Below are 19,927 nucleotides of genomic sequence, written 5' to 3'. Positions count from 1 at the left end.
TCCAAATAAACATCCACCCTCTAAAAATTCTGGCAAATCATTTATAAATATTGAGAATAAAGTAGGGCTAAGATTACAACCCTGTTTTAAACCCATCTTGGACTCAAAACTACTTGTAATGCCGTGTTTACACCATACAGAAACATTGGTTCTATCGTAAAGATTTTCAAGAAGCTTGGCAAATTTGGTTGAAACTCCTATTCTAAATAATTTATAAATTAAGGCCTTTCTGTCTATAGTGTCGAAGGCTGCTGAAAAATCTACAAAAAAACAAAATAACTTGCCTTTTTTAATCGCACAACTTAAATTAATCATACACGATAAACTAAATATATTATCAATGGTAGAATATCCACGTCTGAACCCCCCTTGAAACTCTGTCAATATATTATTCTGAGTTAACCACACATTTAATCTAGAATTCAGCAAACTCGTAAATATTTTACCACCACAGTCAATAAAGGAAAGTCCTCTATAATTCTCAACAGAATTTGCATCTCCCTTTTTGTGCAGCGGGAATATAATAGATTTTTTAAAACTTTCCACTACCCTGCACTTGTTAAACATGTTATTATAAATACCCAATATTTTAGTGAGCAGTGAATCTGGAGCATTTTTATAAAACTCGTAGGGCACCCTATCGTGGCCCGGCGCTTTATTATCTTTTAATCTCGCGAGAACTGATTTTAACTCTAACATACTAAAATCTCTGTCCAAAACATCGTTTGTTATCATTGGTTCCGCATAACAGATCCCAGCTGATAATCGTGGCGGGTTTAGTAATTTACCAAAATGATTGATCCAATCCTGCGGTGCAATGTTACCCATGAACCTATCACTCCCGTATTTAAAACTGTTTAAAGCCGACCAAAATGTTTTCGCGTCAGTCCTGTGATTTAAACTGGCAATCGTATTATCCAAGTACATTTTTTGTTTATTTTTACATACAATTTTAAACATCTTACATGCTTGAATGTACTCAGATTTATCAGCTGTCGAGTTTGTCCTACGAAATATGTTTAACCTCTTAAATTTCCGCTTTCTCAACGCTAAACATTCGTAATCAAACCATTTTTGTTTGTGCTGTTGTTTTAAAGAACAGCTACTACTAGTCGCACTTTGCTTTGAATGGGCTGACTCCTTTATAATATGTACAATTTGATCAACATTATTTTGGTCGTCTAACGATATACGAAACCTAGCAATATTCTGAATAACCTTTTCCTGATATAAAATATTATCACGTCGAGTCCATTTTAATTTTGGGAGTAAAGGTAAAATATTTTCATCTCTTCTCCTCACACAAATGTCGTTATCTATCGATAAGGATACTTCAATTGGCAGGTGGTCAGAGCCCGTGTGTTCAACAACTTTAAACCCCTGTATGATATCTAGACAAGATAATGAGACCGCTGCTATATCAATAACAGAGCATCCCATGACACCTATAAAAGTATATTCCCCGCTATAATCACCCTCTGACCTACCGTTCAGTATAACTAACCCTAAATTTTCACACAGATCTAAAATTCTCTTTCCTTTATTATTAACAATTAAATCTTTGGAGTTTTGGGTTCGTCTAAATAACAATGATTCCACTTGATTAAAACAATATTCCGGTAAAATTTGTTCTATACCTACACGGCCATTCACATCACCGATCAAAATAAAATCTTGAAAATTATTGTTTGTCAAAAAGTTTGATAAAGCCTGAAAGTTATCATCCCATGAATTGTAATTAATATTAATATACTGGCATTAACACTATTGATCTATTACTAACTGTATTCCTTATTTGCACTAATACATAGTCATCGTATTCAATAAAATTGATTTTGTCGCAAAACGGAGAACTTAAATTAATCAAAATTATTAATCCTCCCATGTATCTTCCATGGCTTGAGCTACGTTTAGCAAAACTAAAATTCTTTTTGAAATTTTTTAACTTTTGGTCTATATATGGAGCATCAACCTCAGAAATAAATGATTCTAAAATAAAAACAATATCATACAAATTAATGAACTCTATAAAACTTAAATCATTCACTTTGGACTTTAACCCGCATACATTGTAGGCCACTAATTTTAAACTACCTATCTTACTTAAAGTACTTGTTGAGTCCGTCTGACGTACTTCTGTGGTTGGATTGGCGTACACCCCTCAACCCCGCACTGCCTGAGAGTAGCTCGCTGTCCCTGGCCCCTGATGGCTGCCGTCGCTGGTCGCTGTCACAGCATCCCTAGGAGTCTCGCGCTGCCTCGTGGTCGACCCCTGGTCATCGGCTGCACCCTCCATGTCCAAAGGGGGATTTGCTAGACGATTTATGAACTCCGAGAAGTCGTGGCGAAACATGGAATTCAGCTTTGCAACTCCGTCCTGCCTCCCTGCCATTAGCCTACCCTCCTCCCACGTGAACCTACACTTGTCTATGGTTAGGTGATCATATACCAAGGGCATCCGCCGGGTCCCCGCTACCTTCTCGACCTCATTTCGCACTGACACTAAAGCTTTACGCTTTACTCGCACCTCCTTTGGGAAATCACGGTAAACTGAATAACCCGTGTTTTTCAATTGTTTCACCCGAGTCATAATATAGTCAATGTCAGAGTCATAAGGCAAGTGAGCGATTATTGTATCTTTTAGGTTTCCTAGAGGGTGGGCCCTGTTAATACATATTTGACTGTGACCGAACGTATCACCACAGAATTTGCCTACTATATACTTAAAGTCTGTTGTTCTTTCACCCCACTTCAGTCCCTTGAATATCAGATTGTTCCTTCTAGATCGACTTTCTAAATCTAAAAGTTTATTCATAATGACTTTATTTTGTCGCTTAAGGTCCCTTATCTGTTCATTTTGTGAAACGTTTTCTTCTTCCAAATGTGACACTTTTTGTGAGAGGTTAACCAAGTCAGATTTTGTGGCCAAATTAGACAATTTAGAGTCCAGGAGGTCGGACATAACATCTCTGAGAGAAGATCTTAACTGTCCATTAGTTAACTCACCAACTTTCTCGTCGTCGTTCTCCATTATTCCCATCATCAAACCTGTAGAAGAATCCTCCGGTGATGCTGGCGAGGAACGCGATCTCGGACGTTTGACAGGTCTTCCCGAAGGCGAGAAATAATTGATTATCTCATTGTCTGTCATTAACACAACACTATGTTCGCTTAAATATCACTTTTGATGCCACAAACACGAACCAGCGACGAAAATCACCGTAATGTCCACGACACGAACCCACGACAACTTGTCTGCTACTGACCACGTTGCAACTTGCAACTGCAACTGACCACGTCGGCGATTTACCGATATATCTAAAGTTCACATTATAACCGAATCAGCAACAAACCTCGGATTTATGGATAACACGGAAATTACTTTTGGCATTCGTATAAGGAGAAGAATTGGATGTTGGAATGAAAGAACGATGTTTGAAGGTGGACAACTGGAAATAATTAGTGCTGAAAGAGATCAATGTGAGATTGAGATATTGGGCCTCAGTGAAACAAGATGTAATGGATTTGGAGAAGTGAAAACTCCTAAAGGCGACACACTTTTATACTCGGGTACAGAAGAAAATGAAGAAGATGCTCACAGAAATGGAGCAGCCCGAGCAGCCTTACTGATGAGTAAAAAAAGCACGGAAAAGTTTGATGGATCGGAGCCTGATCAGAGAGGATAATTAAAAAGCAAGATTTAAATGTGAAATGTGACTATCATCCAGTACTATGGACCCATAAATGTTGAAGAAGATGAGATTATTCATTGATCCAATCACAGAAGATGACACAATGAAACGTGGGTATCTCAGGATAGGCACACAAAAATCAAATTGACCATATGGCTGTTAGTAAGAAGTGGAGAAAGTCTTCATTGGATGTGAGAAGTAAGCGAGGAGCTGACTTTGGAAGCAACCACCATCTGGTTCTTGAGACGATCAGAATCAAAATAGCAAGAACACAAAAGAGCATATCCATTAGGAAGAAAAAGTTTGATATAGACCAGCTTCAAGAAACAGAAACCAGCAACAGGTTTAATTTGAATGCCACAAATAGATTTGAATACTTGGAACAAAGTGAAGAGGAAACAGTGGATGAGTTGGGTGACAAAATTCATGATATATTTGAAAAGGCAGCTAAACAAGTTCTTGGCTTTTAAAGTGAATCTAGAAAAAGCTGGATAACAAAGGCCACGTGGAATAAAGTACTGGATAGGATACAAATGAAAGGAAGAATGAACTGCGAGGACCAGAGCAGAGAAATTTGGCCATGCTGTTCTGCACAGAGAGGTTAAAAGAGATCTAAGAGCAGATAAACAACGTTGAGTCAATAGAATAGCAGACCAAGCTCAACAGGTGCAGAAGCAGGAAAAATGCTAGGCAATATAAAATAACCAAACAGTTGTCGAGAAAAGGATTTAAACCAGTCAAACCGATAAAAGACGAAAATGGGAAATTTATTACAAAAGTGGGTGAAAGGTTAGTTAGGTGGAAGGAGTATTTTTAAAGGGTGCTAAATAGAAGTATTGAAGAAGGAGAATGAGAAAATGTTTTTCAAGATAGAGATCAATTAAGAATAAAAACTGAACCTCTCACACATGCAGAGATTGTCAAAGTTGTCAATGATATTAAAAACAGAAAAGCACCTGGAATCGGTTGCTTACCGGGAGAAGTATTAAGGCTAACCCAGAATCTGCAGCTAAGATACTCTTCCCTTATTCCGAAGAATATGGGCAGAGGAAAATGCCAAATAATTGGAAAAAGGTGTCATAGTAAAAATCTTAAAAAAAAGAGATTTTTGCAATTATGTGAAAACTATAAAGGTATTACTCGTCTACCTATAATCAGCCAAATATTCACTCGGATTGTGTTTTTAAGATTAAAGGAAAAAGGTCGATGAAAGGTTAAGGAAAGAGCAGGCTGGATTTAGACCAAACAAGTCTTGACCAAATTATCACACTGCAAATCGTAACTGAGCAGTCGCTAGAGTTCCAGTCTCCAGTCTCCAGTTTATGCGTTCATTGACTTTGAAAGACCCTTTAATAGTGTTAACAGAAGTGTCATATGGACAATTGCTTAAGAAAAAAATGGTATACCTGGGAAAATCATAAATATAATGAAAGAATTGTACAGGGACTTTCAATGTATTGTGGATCTCGTCACCTTTTTTAGTGAAGATTGGTGTGAGGCAATGATGCTTGCTCTCCCTTCTCCTTTTAACGATCGTCATGGACTATGTCATGTGAAGAGTGGTAGAGGACTGAAGTGGGGCATTAACGGTCGATTGGATGACCTGGATTTTGCAGACGAATTATGTATATTACCCCAGAGAGACCAAGATGCCTCTGATAAAATCTATGACTGAAGATAAATATCTCCAAGACTAAGGACCTCAGGATCAACAAAACGTCATAAGAACCTCTGTGTATTGGAGTAGAAGAAGTTGAACACGTTGAACAGTTTTGCTAATTGGGAAGCATTGTTCCTAACCAAAGAATAACAGATGAGGATGTTAGAAGCCGGTTGAAGAAAGCTCAAGGGACATTTGCTTAGCTTATCCCGATTTGGAGATCCTCCCAACTGAGCTTGAGAGTGAAACTGAGACTTCTGGAAACAAATCTCAAGTCAGTTCTGTTTTAAGGCTTTGAGACCTGGAATGAGTCCAGTAGAATTGACCGAGCCATCCAGGTCTTAATTAACAAATGCCTCAGGTCAATCTTAGGAATGGCCAGTGGTAATTTCAATTTCCAACAAAGAGTTAAGCACGGGTCACACTAGGCTGGCATCAGCGGCGAATTGAAAGAAGCCGCGACTGTCAGCTTAATGTAACTACAAAATTCGCAGCTGACACTGAGCTGACTCAGCCTGGATTGGTGAGCCGGTGATGCTGGTGCCAGCTGCTGATCACCAGCGGCTGGCGAACAGCCTAGTGTGACCCGTGCTTAAAGGGCCAGAACCAACCAAATTTCACGGAACAAGAAAATTAAAGAAAGAAAGTGGAAATGGATTGGTCACAAACTAAGAAAGGGAGAGAGCGAGCTAGAGAGAAAAGTTCTGGAGTGAAATCCGCAAGTTCAAAGAAGAAGGAGGAGACCGAAAATGACTTGGAGACGTACGGTGTACCAAGAGCTGCGGCAGGCTGGATGGTCATGGCTGGAGGTGAAGAGAAACACCCCCAACCGAGTACCCTGAAGAAACCTGGTTGCTGCCCTATGTTTCTTGGAGGAATAACAGGAAATATGTAACACTTCAGAGTGAGCTCTTTAGAATAACACAAAAACCGTCAAAATTGGTTTAAAACTCTAGGAAGAGTTCTGTTCACAAAATAGCCCCTTCATAATTAATTATGTAATGTAATAGATAAGTTAATAATACTTAGTGAGCTTAACGTATGTCAAATTTATATTATAAAATATAAGTACTTTACTAGGCAATAATAATGTTGTCTTACAATTTGTTGAGGAAGCTGCACTAAAACTTCACCATACAGAGACTGGCGTTTTTTATCAGCAAAGAATTTCAAGATAGCCTCTGCAGATAGAGCCAGATCTTTCGGTGATAGCAAAGACATTATCTGGTTGACATCACTGTTCCCCAGCAGTTCCTCTAGTACTGAGCTGTCACCACCTGTTTCATCTACAGGGTCACCTGTAAATGTAACAAATCATGACATTCAAACTAACACACCATCAAATCCAACTCTAACTTATACTAGGAGTATGTTCAGAAGTTAAGTGTTCAAATCAACGAATGTGCTCTCAAACAAGGATTTTAAAGTTAAAAAACAAAATACACAAGGTCTTTTGATAACAGTATAGTTATCAAAGTCAAACGTAAAATTTTAAGAGTTTTTGTTAAGTATTTACCACAATGGTATGTTAAAATATTGAATAATCATCCCTTACAGTGGCATCAATTGGCCATTATAAATACAGGGTCCAAAACAAGCCAAAAAGCATGGGGTTATATTATTATTAATCTATCTATACTTCTATACTATTATATAAAAATCTAATGGTGTCTGTCTGTATGTGTGTTACTAATAGGTGCAAAAACTAATGAACCAACTGGGCTTAAATTTTACAAAAATATAGCTACCATACCAAGGACCATTATAGGACTATTAACATTTCGATACTGACCGTAGGCTTTGCCGCTTTGGCTTTAAAAGTTCTGAGGTGAACATTTTAAAAGTAAATATTGATTGGTCTCCATGGCTGCGATGAGAACTAACAATGTTTGTTTAAATTTGCTTTGACATTTAAATGTAAACAAGAAGAACTGCTAAACTGCATTCACAATTTCAGACAACTGATACAAAGAAATTAAATATAATATTTTCCATAACTATGAGGTAGGTTTATTTTTATCTAACCTTTTATCATGGAATATTTATTATAAAACTTTGTCAATGATTATAGAAAAAAAGATTCTATAACCGTTGCTGTATCAACTCCGGCTCTGCTTTGGATTTTTAAAGCGTCTAAGTTATGAAAATAATGTTATTGATATATTTTCATGGAAACATTATGAAAATTACAATGTATAGATGTTTAGTATGAATTTGGAGGCTACTTTAAATAAATTCTAACTGCTTAACATGTGTTAGATTAACTTAACATAACTTGCACATCACATTGTTTATTATATGTATATTTAGGTAAATTTAAGTTATTGTGTTTTGCCTACGCTTAAATTAAACTAAAGAATATCATCAATAACTAAATTGTACGTCGTCGTTGAGTTTTGTTTTCTAAAATCTGTTGTATATGTGTAACTATATTTAATTATCAAATGGTAATACAAAATACTCTTATTTTATCTTAACATAGCTTTCAGTTCACATTTACCTTATTTGATAAATTTATTATTTGTGTTTTGCCACACCACTGATTAAATTAAACCAAGGAAAATGTCATAAACTAAGCAGTACACAGTGTTCTTTTGTTTCTAAAATCAATTAAATATCTGCTACTATGTTTACTTAATGGTAAGTGTGAAAATGTAAAGGTAATGGACGATGGCGCTGATTAAAAGAACTGGTTTGTATATTAAGTTGTTTGTTGATATTTTTGTAGAGTAGAATCAGAGATGCAATGAAACATTTACTGTATTTGCTATTACATTTTTTAGTCCTTGATGCTTTGATAATCATATTAGTTTTGTCTGCTGTCTTTAATGCTAAATTATTTGTTTGAAATTTTTTATAGTACCTATAGATATAGTTTCTTTAATATTTCAAAAGACTGTATTGATAAGGCACAACAATATATTTCTAAAGTTTATAACAGCTGACTTAGTTTTGCTAATGATTTATTGTAAGTGAAGTAACTGAAGATGGAAGTATTTGTCATCTTACTAATATTATAAATGTGAAAGTAAATTTGCTTATTGTTCTATTTTTTGTTGAACAGATTGTAAATTAAATAAAATGTTTTAAAAAAACTTTTCTTTGTTTGCTTATTTATTTAGCAATTGATGCAGTGAAATTGATATAAGGATATGTGTGGACGATTTGTTTAATGATGTCAGGACACCAACGTTATACTTATGTGTACTGTGAATTTTATTGGATATTTTCGTTTTATTTTAGGGAGTTTCTATTCAGACCTACTGGAAATTGTGTATAGTATGAGTAATTGTATTGTGGTGATATTGATTATGGAAGAGGCAGGTATGCGATGGAATTGGAAGGTGATATCGTTGACTTGGCCTATAGGTCTACACTTCTCAATTGATAATTACTCTTTCTACTGTAGGCTTCAATAAAATTTGTCTTTATACGTGTAAGCTAGCTGTTCTGAATTAAACACCGTTTTAACTGACTACTCCCGTAAGTAGGACGGGCTAACATCTTGTTCATATTTAAAAGGAATTAAAAGATTTCGTCAGCTGTTTCAACTACACAAGTTGATTCTATGATATTAAATAGTATTAAAGGTTATAAGGTTTACCAACAGGGTGCAGCACTATTAATTTTTTTGCATTTATGACGACAGCTAATTTGAACCAACTAGCAACAAAAAGCTGTGATATACAATGAGAGATTTACTTTTTTTATTGTTTAGGTGCAGTTAAGAACATTATGGCTATGGTAGATGTGCTATATTATAGCGTACCGTAAATTAAAAGAACCAAATTTTCTCAAACCATGTCCTCTCTCATTGCAAACGCAAAGCCAAGTATAACTGCAATACGCATTTTATACTTACGCCAACCCCGTACGAAGGACGGGTACTCTGCTAGTAAACATATACTACGTTTATCTATATATATAAAATCCAATGTATGTATGTTTGATTGTCCTTTATGGACTCCAAAACCGCTCGACATATTGCAATGAACCTTTCAGGCATTATTAAGCATTATTCAAGGATGGTTTGTGTGAAGTTTGGTGCAGATCCGTCAAAAGGGCTCCACCCCATTGGCTCTTGAGTTCCCCGTATTAACCTTATGAGTACTCATATTTAAATGGAATTAAAGAATCTTAACAGCTGGTTCAACTAAACAAGTTGGTTCTGTTCTATGATGTTCAATAGAATTAAAGTTACAAGGATTACCAACAGGATGCAGCACTATTATTTTTTTTTTATTTATGACAACAGCTAATTTGCAACCAAAAGGTGAGTGAGCGAAGCGAAAGAACTTAAATCTGGAGGCAAGTTAGCGTAGCGAACGAGCTAACCTAAAGGCAAGTGAGCACAACGAACGAGCTCCAACCTAAAGGTGAGTGAGCGTAGCGAACGAACTTCAACCAGGACGTGATTGTGTCATGCGAACGACCTCATCTTGAAAATGAACGAGCATTTGACGTAAAACCACATTAGGACAGGACGACGTCTGTCGGGCCAGCTAGTTTATTGATAAATTCCTCAAAACACACCCCCTCCACCTCTATGCCTCCCTAATCACTGCCACTGAGTTTTTGGATGAACATAAATTTATTCATATTGGCAAAATAAAAATATTATGCAAAATATTATGCAAAGTAGAACCTCGCTAATTTGAATTTCAGAGGAAAGACAACATATTTTGAACTATAGGAAGTTGAAATATAGAGAGTTTGAATTATAGAGGTCAGAATAAATAAAATTCAAATTATGGAGGTCTCAGTTTTTAAGAGTAGAGAGTTAAGGAGAACGGAGACTAATGATCACAGACTAATGAACACATCGTGAGAACATCAATAAGAGCGTCAGTTCATGTTTCAACAGCTGTGTATTTTTTGTCCTGAATTTGAGTTACAGAGGATAACGGTAACACAGTTTGAATTGTAGAGGTTGACTACGAATTTTGGGGGTAACAGTTTGAATTACGACAGCAAAATTCATATTGTAGAGGCTTGAGTATATGCTAATTCGAATTGTAGAGGATGCATTAAGCGTAAAAATCACTTTGAATTATCGGTATATTAACTTTTTTAATTTTGGAGGTTTTCTGAGGGGAACAGACAAACATTACTAATTACAGAGGTTTTTGAATTATCGAGGTTTGAATTAGTGAGGCTCTACATACATTACATATAAGCAGCATCATATGATTCTAACAGATGTTCACACAGGTGGTTTTACTAAACATTTGCGCTGTTTATTTATAAACTCAATTTAATTAAATTTTTTATCTATTTGGGAAAAGTAATTTTTTGCCGTAAAGAATACAAAAACTTCTTACCAATGCTTGAGGAAATTTTGTTCACCAATGATAAAGTTCGTGCCAAATTATTTTCTGGAAGTTTGGAAACAAGGTGTAACTTGACAGTAGAACTGATTTCTCCGAGTTTCCGGTTGACCAGTTGACTTGCAGGTAAGGCTTGTAAGAAAGACTCCAAATCACTGATGCTGTTGGGTGCAGTGACATCCAAAGCTTCCCCTCTCCCTGTCAGGTAATACGCCTGCACATGTTGGGAACAATACAATTATTGTATTTAATACTTAATTTTCCAAACTACAAGAGGTGAACAGCTTGAAGTGTCATGGATGAACTGTCTATAAAAATTGTAGTAATAAGGTAAAATCAGATTCTCATACGGAAAAAAAAACTAGGAGTTTAAAAAAGTTATTATATTTTTAATATAAAAAAGAAAACAAAAACCAAAAGGTTTGTAAAAAATATTATTTGTTATGTAAATTAAGGTTATGTAAATTGCAGTAGCAAACGCTCATAATCCAAAAAGATTTTTTTTAAATCTTGAAACCAAAAAGAAAAAGTTAAACTAACAACTCAATCATTTGAAAAATGTTGATGTATCTTTTTAGAAATTAAATAAAAAATGCACCTAAATTGGAAAGACACTTTTCCCTTGAGACTTTTTAGTCGTTATCAGTCTTATTTTAATTTACTTTCCCTAAACCTGAAATTGATAACACGTAATATGTTGATTAATAAGTTTGCTGGTGTTTATAACAAATTATAATCGTCATCCCCTTCCTCTCTCCTTGCCCCTTTGCCATCACGTACTACAGCGCTCCGCAATGTAGGAAGACTCTGTGCTCTACAACTGCTGTACAACAATGCTATGTGGCCATTGCCATTAGGGCTCTTCCTTGCTCGGGACCAACAATGTGAAGAACTACTGGATTGCACTTTCAGTGGCACTGCAGCCGCTGTTTTCGGTCTAGCCCCCCCCCCCCCCCCACTCACGACTGGCAGAAGCCAATGCAGCCCATACACTCAACAGTCACCATTATAATACACACCTTTTTAGCTGCTGCTCTGTTGAAATATATTGAGATAATATGTTGTTAACGCAAGTCAAACTCTTTTTACTATTCTAAACTTCTAAAATAACACATTTGAACTCTTTAAAACTACCGTACACATTCTCTATATCTGAGTTTAGATTATTTAGACAACTGATATTGCTAGTTCCAAATTATGCATGGCAATGGCAATACAGTATAATTAGTAATAACAAAGAAAGGATATTTAGATAGAATATTTTTTTCAGTTTTTTCCGCAGATTTATGTTTGACATAAACGCTATACTTTTTTCTTTTGCTGTTTTGTTACCTATTTTGTAAGATACATTGTCATCACACAAAAGAAAAAAGTATTGCGCTTATGTCAAACATAATGCCTGAGGGAAAAAGGTCCGTTATATAGTGGTGAGAGTATGGGCTGCATCGGCCCAGTTGGGAGTGGGGTGAGCTAGACCACACGACCAACATTTAGCCAGCAATCCATGAGCTGTTTTGAGTTGAGTCGGGACAAGTACATTTCTGCCCCAACATACCAGAGCTAAAAGCGCACAGTTGTCCAATAAGCTTGTATTCTCTGTATGTTAATTATCTGTGCATATACAGTACCTGCATAGGAGATATAGCTGGGGATTCCAATCTCTTGAGGTTTGCAGTGTTCAATGGATTTGTCCTGTAGCCTTCTAAAGATGACAAGGGCAGAGTGTAAACCCATTTACCCATATGTTTAATGTTGGTATCCCAGAATTCATCTTCTTCTTTCGGCAATCTTCTCGTCGAGATACAATCTGCTTTCACATATTCTGTGATCTGTAGATGACAAAGATATTCGAGCTTTACTTTAAAAAAATATATATTTACAAAACATAAACAAAATAATTTTTTTTAAATGGTCATGTTAACACATTCACTACCGACATGTTAAACAATTACATAAATATAGACCGACCTTTCTACCTATACGCGCCACAACAACTTTACCACAGATCGCAATCCCAAATGTGCGCCGCTTGGGCCATTCCGATGTCCCACATGTGCGCCAGTGTCTCCGGCTTATTTAAATACGTCTCAGATTTATCAGTCCATTTTTATGCCTTGATATTTTATATCGGTCTTTGGGGATATATGACACATATATGGGACGCTTGGTTTCTGGATTTGACGATTGGTGTATTTGGTACAATTGTAAACCTGTTTTCATTTTTATTGTATTTGCTCCCACATGCTTAATCGAATCATAGCTACCACGTGTTTCTCAGTGAAGTTGAGGTTATACTGTGTGTATGTTTGTTCTCAGCAGTTGTGTTTTAGTTGGCTTTGGCGGTGTTGGGTTTACGGGGCAAATATGGGACAATCGGTCCATAGTAAAATTGCACTATACATTTTTGCTATGGACCAACGGCTCCCATATGCGCCTTTTTGAAATTTGTCAAAACTATGGAACAAAACTATTTAGTATAAGTAGCAGAGTTGGAAGGAACAATATTGCATATCAATATTGATTAACAGGTTTTTATTTCCGGTCTGTGCTACTGACCAATTTACTACCTCAAATCTATCAGTGACGTTTAGTATTAGGGTCGGTCTATTTTGATCGGCCTACCGGTGCATCTATGCACCCATCGGTAGCGATCGTGTTAAAGAACTAAAAATTATAATCAGTAGCTTGATGTTTCGAAACTGGACCGAGCTGTTCTTGATCATTGGGTTTTAAATCAATGGTTCTGGTAATGAAACAGCTGATCTTAGTCAGTAATAAAGGTCACTGACACTGATCATCTCACACCATTTTACACTCATCTTTCACTCATATTTGGGTTGAAATACGCACCTAGGTGGCATATGAAAAAACTGCTGCTGATTAAAAAACTGAGATTTTTATAGCTTTTATTCAGATGGGTAATTTTTTTTAACAATTTCAAATCAGATCATTACACAGTGCTATCAAACAGCATTATATTATCTATTTTTTCATTGAGCTGTTCCCTCTGAAGCCCCTGTGTTATTACAGTCTAGCTCCGCTCCTGATTGTTAAGTCATCTTTTACATACAATAAAAATATAGTACAATTTTTATCAAAACTTTCAGCGTAAAATAGGTTGAGTAAAAAAAAAAAACTTCAATTACTTTTTATATGAAATATAGATGAGTTAATTTTTTGAAACAATACCTGACAAGCTGTGGGAAGAGGAATTGTTGCAATTTTTTCAATAAAATTTACTTCATATTTTTGAACATTCTGGGGAAATTTCTGCAGCAGTTCTGGAGACAATTTGTAGAGAAGAGGTTTTGAGTCAATGAAATTGCTGCTACTGAGGGTCAAGTTCTGGTAGGATCTCTCAAACAGTGCCCGAGCCTTTGATAACAAAAGAGCAACCATTTATCTTACATAGAAAAAAACATAATCACAATAGGCTAACACCTAAAAATCAAAGAATTTCCTTTTTCCAATTTCAATAACACTTGTAAAAAATGAAACTAAAAACACCATAAGTCTTTGTGTTAGTTTTGCCATATGACCGCTCGCTAATGTGTTACCATATCTTACATTTTGGGATATGGGATTATTGAATTGTTATGCAGGTTTGCAGTATTCCAAGCTTTTTTTCTGTAAATTATTTCACTAGGATAGTTTAGCCTACATAGTTGTAAAAAAGATCCTCAGAATTTTTCATTTTTTAGACAGATAACTTAGTGACAATTAACATAGAGAGTAGAGTCTTGTTAATCCAATCTTATCGGGACCAGATCCTATTTGGATTTTTGTTAGCCAAGGTAGCAGTAAAATTGCACACAAAATTAAAACAAAGTATTTTTATGATTGTAAATCTTAACAGCAATCCAACCGGAACGCTGTTAAAGAATGGACGGCGTAAGAAAATTGCCAAAAGGCAATGAATTACTATGGCCTGGCCCTTAGCTTGTTCAATTGTCATAGCTAAGTAAAGCGGGAATTACTGGAATATGATATGGCAGCCCCTTATAAGGCTTTAGGTGAAAATTCCTTTTATTTCGTTCTGTGTGCACCCAAAATAATTCCAAATGTCTGGTTCCAATTGAAACCCATGTAATATTTGATTTGAGCAGTTCCCAGTGGGCTGAACACTATGGTTCATATATTAAAACAGTAATGTAGCTTTTTAAAAATTTAAATTACGTAATTAGTTTTCCTATCTGGTGTTTTGATTAGCGGGATTCTGGTTTGCAACAAAATTTCAGAAAACAGATTACAACCAAAATCTCACATACTTACCTGGAGAAGAGAAAGATCTAATCTGAAATCTGTCACAGAGACATCAAAGGAGATGTTTTCATTCAACAACTGATCTGGATTTAGCCCCAAAACAAATCCTTTTAGCCTGGGAATAAAGAAACATTAAATGTATTTTTAATTTAAAATGATAGAATGGATGGATAAAGTTGGTTTATAAAACTCGTATAAAATCTCCTAACAGTTTTTTTAAGACTTATCAACTATCAGTTAGTTTAAATATAGTCAGTGTGTAACATAAATAATGATAAGTTATTATTGTTCATCATATTGCAGTACCACATCCCTTTATGCACCCACAAAACAACCTGGTTTTTAATAAACATTTCGGTACTTTAAATTTTTTTGCTTAAAAAAGTAAAATATTTTATATTGATTGTGCTACTATAAAACTTAAACGTCTAAAAATTGGTTTAAATGTCTTGTCTTATTGACAACAAATACCTGAATACCTTATTGGCAAGGATACCTGAATGCTTCATTCAGGTAGCATTTAATAAAAATTGAATCAAGCAAGGTGGAAATTTAAAAAAGGGTGCTGCAAAACAGTTTGGTACGCATTAGCTATAGATTAGAGCTTTATCCAACTAATATTTTGTAATTTATTTTGTAAACGACAATAGCTTGAATCTTAGGCCCCGGGTACGATACGAGCGGCAAGTGGTGAGTGGCGAGCGTCATGACCGGCGCCGCTCTGACATCGGGTCTCGTTTAGTTGCGTGTAAATTGGTTGAGAGTGGCCACGATACGTCTGAGCGGCGAGCGGCACTGCTAAGCGTTGCTCATGGTTCCAAGTCAAAACAGATTTTTGCAAAAACACCGCTCGCCGCTCAGGTGAGACATGCTTCAGTTCGGCCTAAAATGACAGGGAAACAGCAACAAACATGGTCAACAAACCGGTCGATACGTGGGGTGCAGTCCAGGGAATGTTTGTGGAATTATCAGCAGTCACCAGAAAAGTACCGTATGGGACCAAGTTAGGGCTAAAGTTTTTCTAAAAACTAAGTTTTTCTTTAAAGGCAAACAATTGTCAGATAGCAACAAAAGTTGCAATACGTCTTGCAGGTAAGCATAGCTTACCTTTTTCCACTAAACTGACTCATAAAACTGTGAAAATTTGATGAGCGTTATAAATGTGCCGCTTGTATCGTAGTTACGCTTGCGTGCCAATCAGGTTACCACTTGCCGCTTGCCGCTCGCCACTCGTATCGTACCCGAGGCCTATACTAATAGCCTCAACATCTTGTTTGAATGTTTATTTACAGTTCAATTTTGAATAATAAAACAAACATGTTTGCTTTCATTGCATCCAACTAAATTAACAGTTGAAGTTGTGTTTGAAATGTTGTAGGCCTAAGCTTACTTGGAGACATAAGCTTACTTGGATTTCTTGAAGCTTATATGTAATCTTTTTAGTAGCCCGTATATTAGCGATGAATTGTTGGTGTGTGAATTAGGATATGCATCTTGTGGGGTTTTACAAGAACAGGACCACGTGTTTCAATGTGAACAAATTTGACGTTGACGTGTTTAAATGGTAGTACATACAGCTTTTTAAATAATATTGATATTGAGTTTTTTTATTCGATAGGCTTACTTGAGAAAAACAGAATTTTTAATATTAGTTTCCATGAAATAGTATGAATTAGTTTGAATGAAAACCATACACGTTAACAAAGTTTACATATAATCCATACACAGATTTAATTGAATAATTGTGGATTTTATTATGTGTTTGAAATGCCGCTATGTAGCAAATAGTTTGATCTTATCAAGATCAACAAGGACCTCTAGGAAGCACAACAATGTTACCCAAAACTCTTCGATCACTTTCCAATTGATTGTAAAAATTATTAACGTTTAACACATCGGTTACGCTGGAATCAATGCGAATGTCACTGAAGGGAAAATCGCTGAAAACACAACTTCACAAGTGGCTGATAGACAGACCTGCCTACTCCTTGAAGGAATTCCTTGAATCCGATCTGAACCATTAACTTGCAATAAATTTTTCATGATATTGTTAAGCAAAAAAAAAAAAAAAAAAAAAAAAAAAAAAACTCTTGTAGCCTACTAGTTTTAAGTTATATTATTGTGTTTTTATTGACGCCATTGTATTATTCTTAATGATATTACAAAATAAAGAATGATTTGATTTGATTTGAATGTTAATGTTAATATAACTTCTGTAACATTTTTTTTATTTTGCATTGTTCACATTCATTAAAAACAAAATAAGGTCATAATTACGATTCATTTAAGTAAATATAAATTTGATATTGTAAAAAAAAATTTAAATTGTTTTACTGAGTATATTCACCTAGTTGGCTAGTTAGTTATGTTTTAGTAGTTATGAAGGTCTCAGATTTAAGAGAGTGATATATATTTCGTGTTTTCACGTATATAATCACCATTACATGAAGTCCTCTTATGCAGTCATCAGTAGGCAAAATGGTAGAATCCAAAACAGTAAGGGTTGATTTATAGGCTATCACTAGCTGAAACTGTACCACCCTGTATGGGAAAAAGTTTATGACTAAACCCAGAGGTTTTAAACTTAAAATGTAAATGCAGGTCTTTGAGAAGGCATCCCTGTGTTTTTACTCCCCTTCATTACAAAGCTATATTAAGCCAATCTAATTACCCCAATATTGATCTCTACCCAAATTTTGTCTTTACTTATAAAATATAAATGTTGTCTTATATTTTTATAAAACTGTAGGTAAAAAGAATTATGAAGCTCGACAAAAAAGGTCGACAAAAGTATAATACGAATACTAATGACTCCGCTCAATTTTGTGGATGCAGCTTCGAACGCCACCTATTAGTGAAATGGACACTTTTCATACCGTAACCCTTAACCCACATTCAAATTCTGGTTATAGTATATATCCATTTGATTTCTAATGAGAATTTTTGTTTCCTAGTAAGAACTTTGATCCAACATAAAATATCGTTTCCAAAACTCTTAAAGAAAACTTATCCAAGTTAATTAGTGGAACGGTCATTCACAGGTTACAACGCCCAAAGTCGTGATTCAGTAATTGTTGGTAAGGATGGTGATCTGAAACTGAGTAGGCTTACAGAATTGTACCTTAACATGTTTACTGTGAATGCCAAATAATATATTGCAGTCCATCATAATCAAAGAACCATGACACGATAGTGGGAAGCTTAAAGATGAACTAGATTGTTGGAACACTTAATTTTGTTTGTGTTAGATGATTGACACTTTCTATTCGAACCAGCGACAAATTAGATTCCAATCAGGCTTGAAGGTTACTTAAAAGACCGTTTGTGATAGACTAGACAGAACAAAAGGTTTAATATGATGTGTTTTATATGAAACAGAATGATGCACTCACCCTTTAAATAAGTTAAAAAGTTCTCTGAGATAATTTTTTGTTTAACTTTTAATTCGGTTTGTAATTTGACCAGCCATTATAAACCCAACTGCTGAACATGAAAGTATGTAAAGTAAACACAAAGATAATTTTCTTCTGGATACAGTATCAATTTTTGGTAGTTTGTCAAAACGGTTGAGGTCATAAGATCCGTTTTCTTGCAGAGGATAAGATCGATTCTTTTTAGCCCTTCTTTGTACAGCAAACACTTTCCACATAGTATAAATAGTTGAGTAACAAAAAAATTAATCTTTCAAAAACTTAAAACAAAACTGAAGAAATCTCCTAAGACAAAATATATTACAGATTTTTAATAGGTATAGATGTTTTATAAACAACAAGATCTATTTTGCAGATGTTCTAAAAGAAAGGCAGAAAGTATCACAGATTAAACAAATTACACTATAGATTAGTTAACTGAAGATAAATCAGGCAAGGCTTGATGTTTCCTTTTGTGACCAAATGGATTTAAAAACTGCTGCTTGATGGCCTCTGGTATTACAAGCAAAGAGTAATTGTGTGAATAGCCGAGCGGTTATAGCATTGACTATATACCATAATAGACAGCTCAAGCTTATGAGTGCCATGAATTTCAGGCGAGGACCGCGAACGGCCGATTGGCGACGTAGTTCATGAACACGTAGCTAGGAGCTGCAGGAGGAACACAGATACACTATTATGTGGGACACGGAGCGCTTTAGTTGCGGTAAAGTTGCCTAAGAGAGTTCACACACTGTTATGGTATATAGTCAATGGTTGTAGTGCGTTATAGTGTTCCAAGTGGTTAGTGCTCACCTTCAAATCTGAAGTTAGCTGGATCAATTCTGGACCCAGATGCCATGCAAGGTTTTTTATATACAATTTTTAAAAAAGCTTCTCAAATATTTTATTGTTTACAAAGCTATTAAATGGAATCTATACACTCAAAAGTATTCAGTTCTTAAGTATTTACCCTAAAAAGATTGCTTACTAGCCTTATATATTTAACTAAACACAAAAGTATCAATGTAATACAGTACAACCGCCAGAGGGTTAACAAGGAGCAAGGAAAATGTAAACATAAACTCTACAAGTTCTGTAAGTCATGTGTCGATAAATGACTGATGTTGAAAGACATTTTGACTCATTATTAAAGAAAAATACATTACATTCAATCAAACACATCACAGTTCACCCATTTGGATAAAACAACCTGTTATTACATGTTTGGATGTACTGTACTTGATTTCCTATTGATTGTTATCTTTCAAACCAGAGGAACCAATTTGTATTTTAAAAATTGCACATTCTAAAAATTGAAAATATTCTATGATTTTGAACAGTTGTAATTATCCTATTGCTTAATAAAATACCCCAAGTGTATGAAAAAACCAATGCCAAATGATTTATGGGAATGTACTTTTCTTTTGTACTGTATTTAGTCATTTCCACTGTACTGTTTATAGATGATTTGTTATAAGCATATGTTACAATTCATTTATTTACATTTCCGTTAAGCTGTCTTGGCTACTTAGCTTTCCATTTGACCAGTGTTAAAAATATTAACATTTCATT

At 35.2% G+C, this 19,927-nt stretch overlaps 1 protein-coding gene across 2 annotated transcripts in view; it reads right to left on the bottom strand.

Annotated features, from left to right (window-relative positions):
- Positions 1 to 19,927, bottom strand: part of LOC129005968 (uncharacterized) — a 104,016-nt gene that overhangs the window by 72,107 nt on the left and 11,982 nt on the right. For both annotated transcript variants that reach the window (XM_054435047.1, XM_054435054.1), the window contains exons 7-11: positions 14,952 to 15,057; positions 13,869 to 14,054; positions 12,308 to 12,508; positions 10,674 to 10,893; positions 6,454 to 6,650 (exon numbers count right to left, since the gene is read on the bottom strand). In XM_054435047.1, the coding sequence (XP_054291022.1) occupies positions 6,454 to 6,650; positions 10,674 to 10,893; positions 12,308 to 12,508; positions 13,869 to 14,054; positions 14,952 to 15,057 (910 nt within the window). The remainder of the gene's footprint in view (positions 1 to 6,453; positions 6,651 to 10,673; positions 10,894 to 12,307; positions 12,509 to 13,868; positions 14,055 to 14,951; positions 15,058 to 19,927) is intronic.

Source organism: Macrosteles quadrilineatus, unplaced genomic scaffold, assembly GCF_028750875.1.
Source record: "Macrosteles quadrilineatus isolate MER2022 unplaced genomic scaffold, UCM_ALF_1.0 Scaffold_1__1_contigs__length_201487025, whole genome shotgun sequence".
In the NCBI taxonomy this organism is placed as follows: domain Eukaryota; kingdom Metazoa; phylum Arthropoda; class Insecta; order Hemiptera; family Cicadellidae; genus Macrosteles; species Macrosteles quadrilineatus.
Note: the sequence above shows the minus strand (reverse complement) of the source record. Positions and strands in the feature narration are given on the sequence as shown.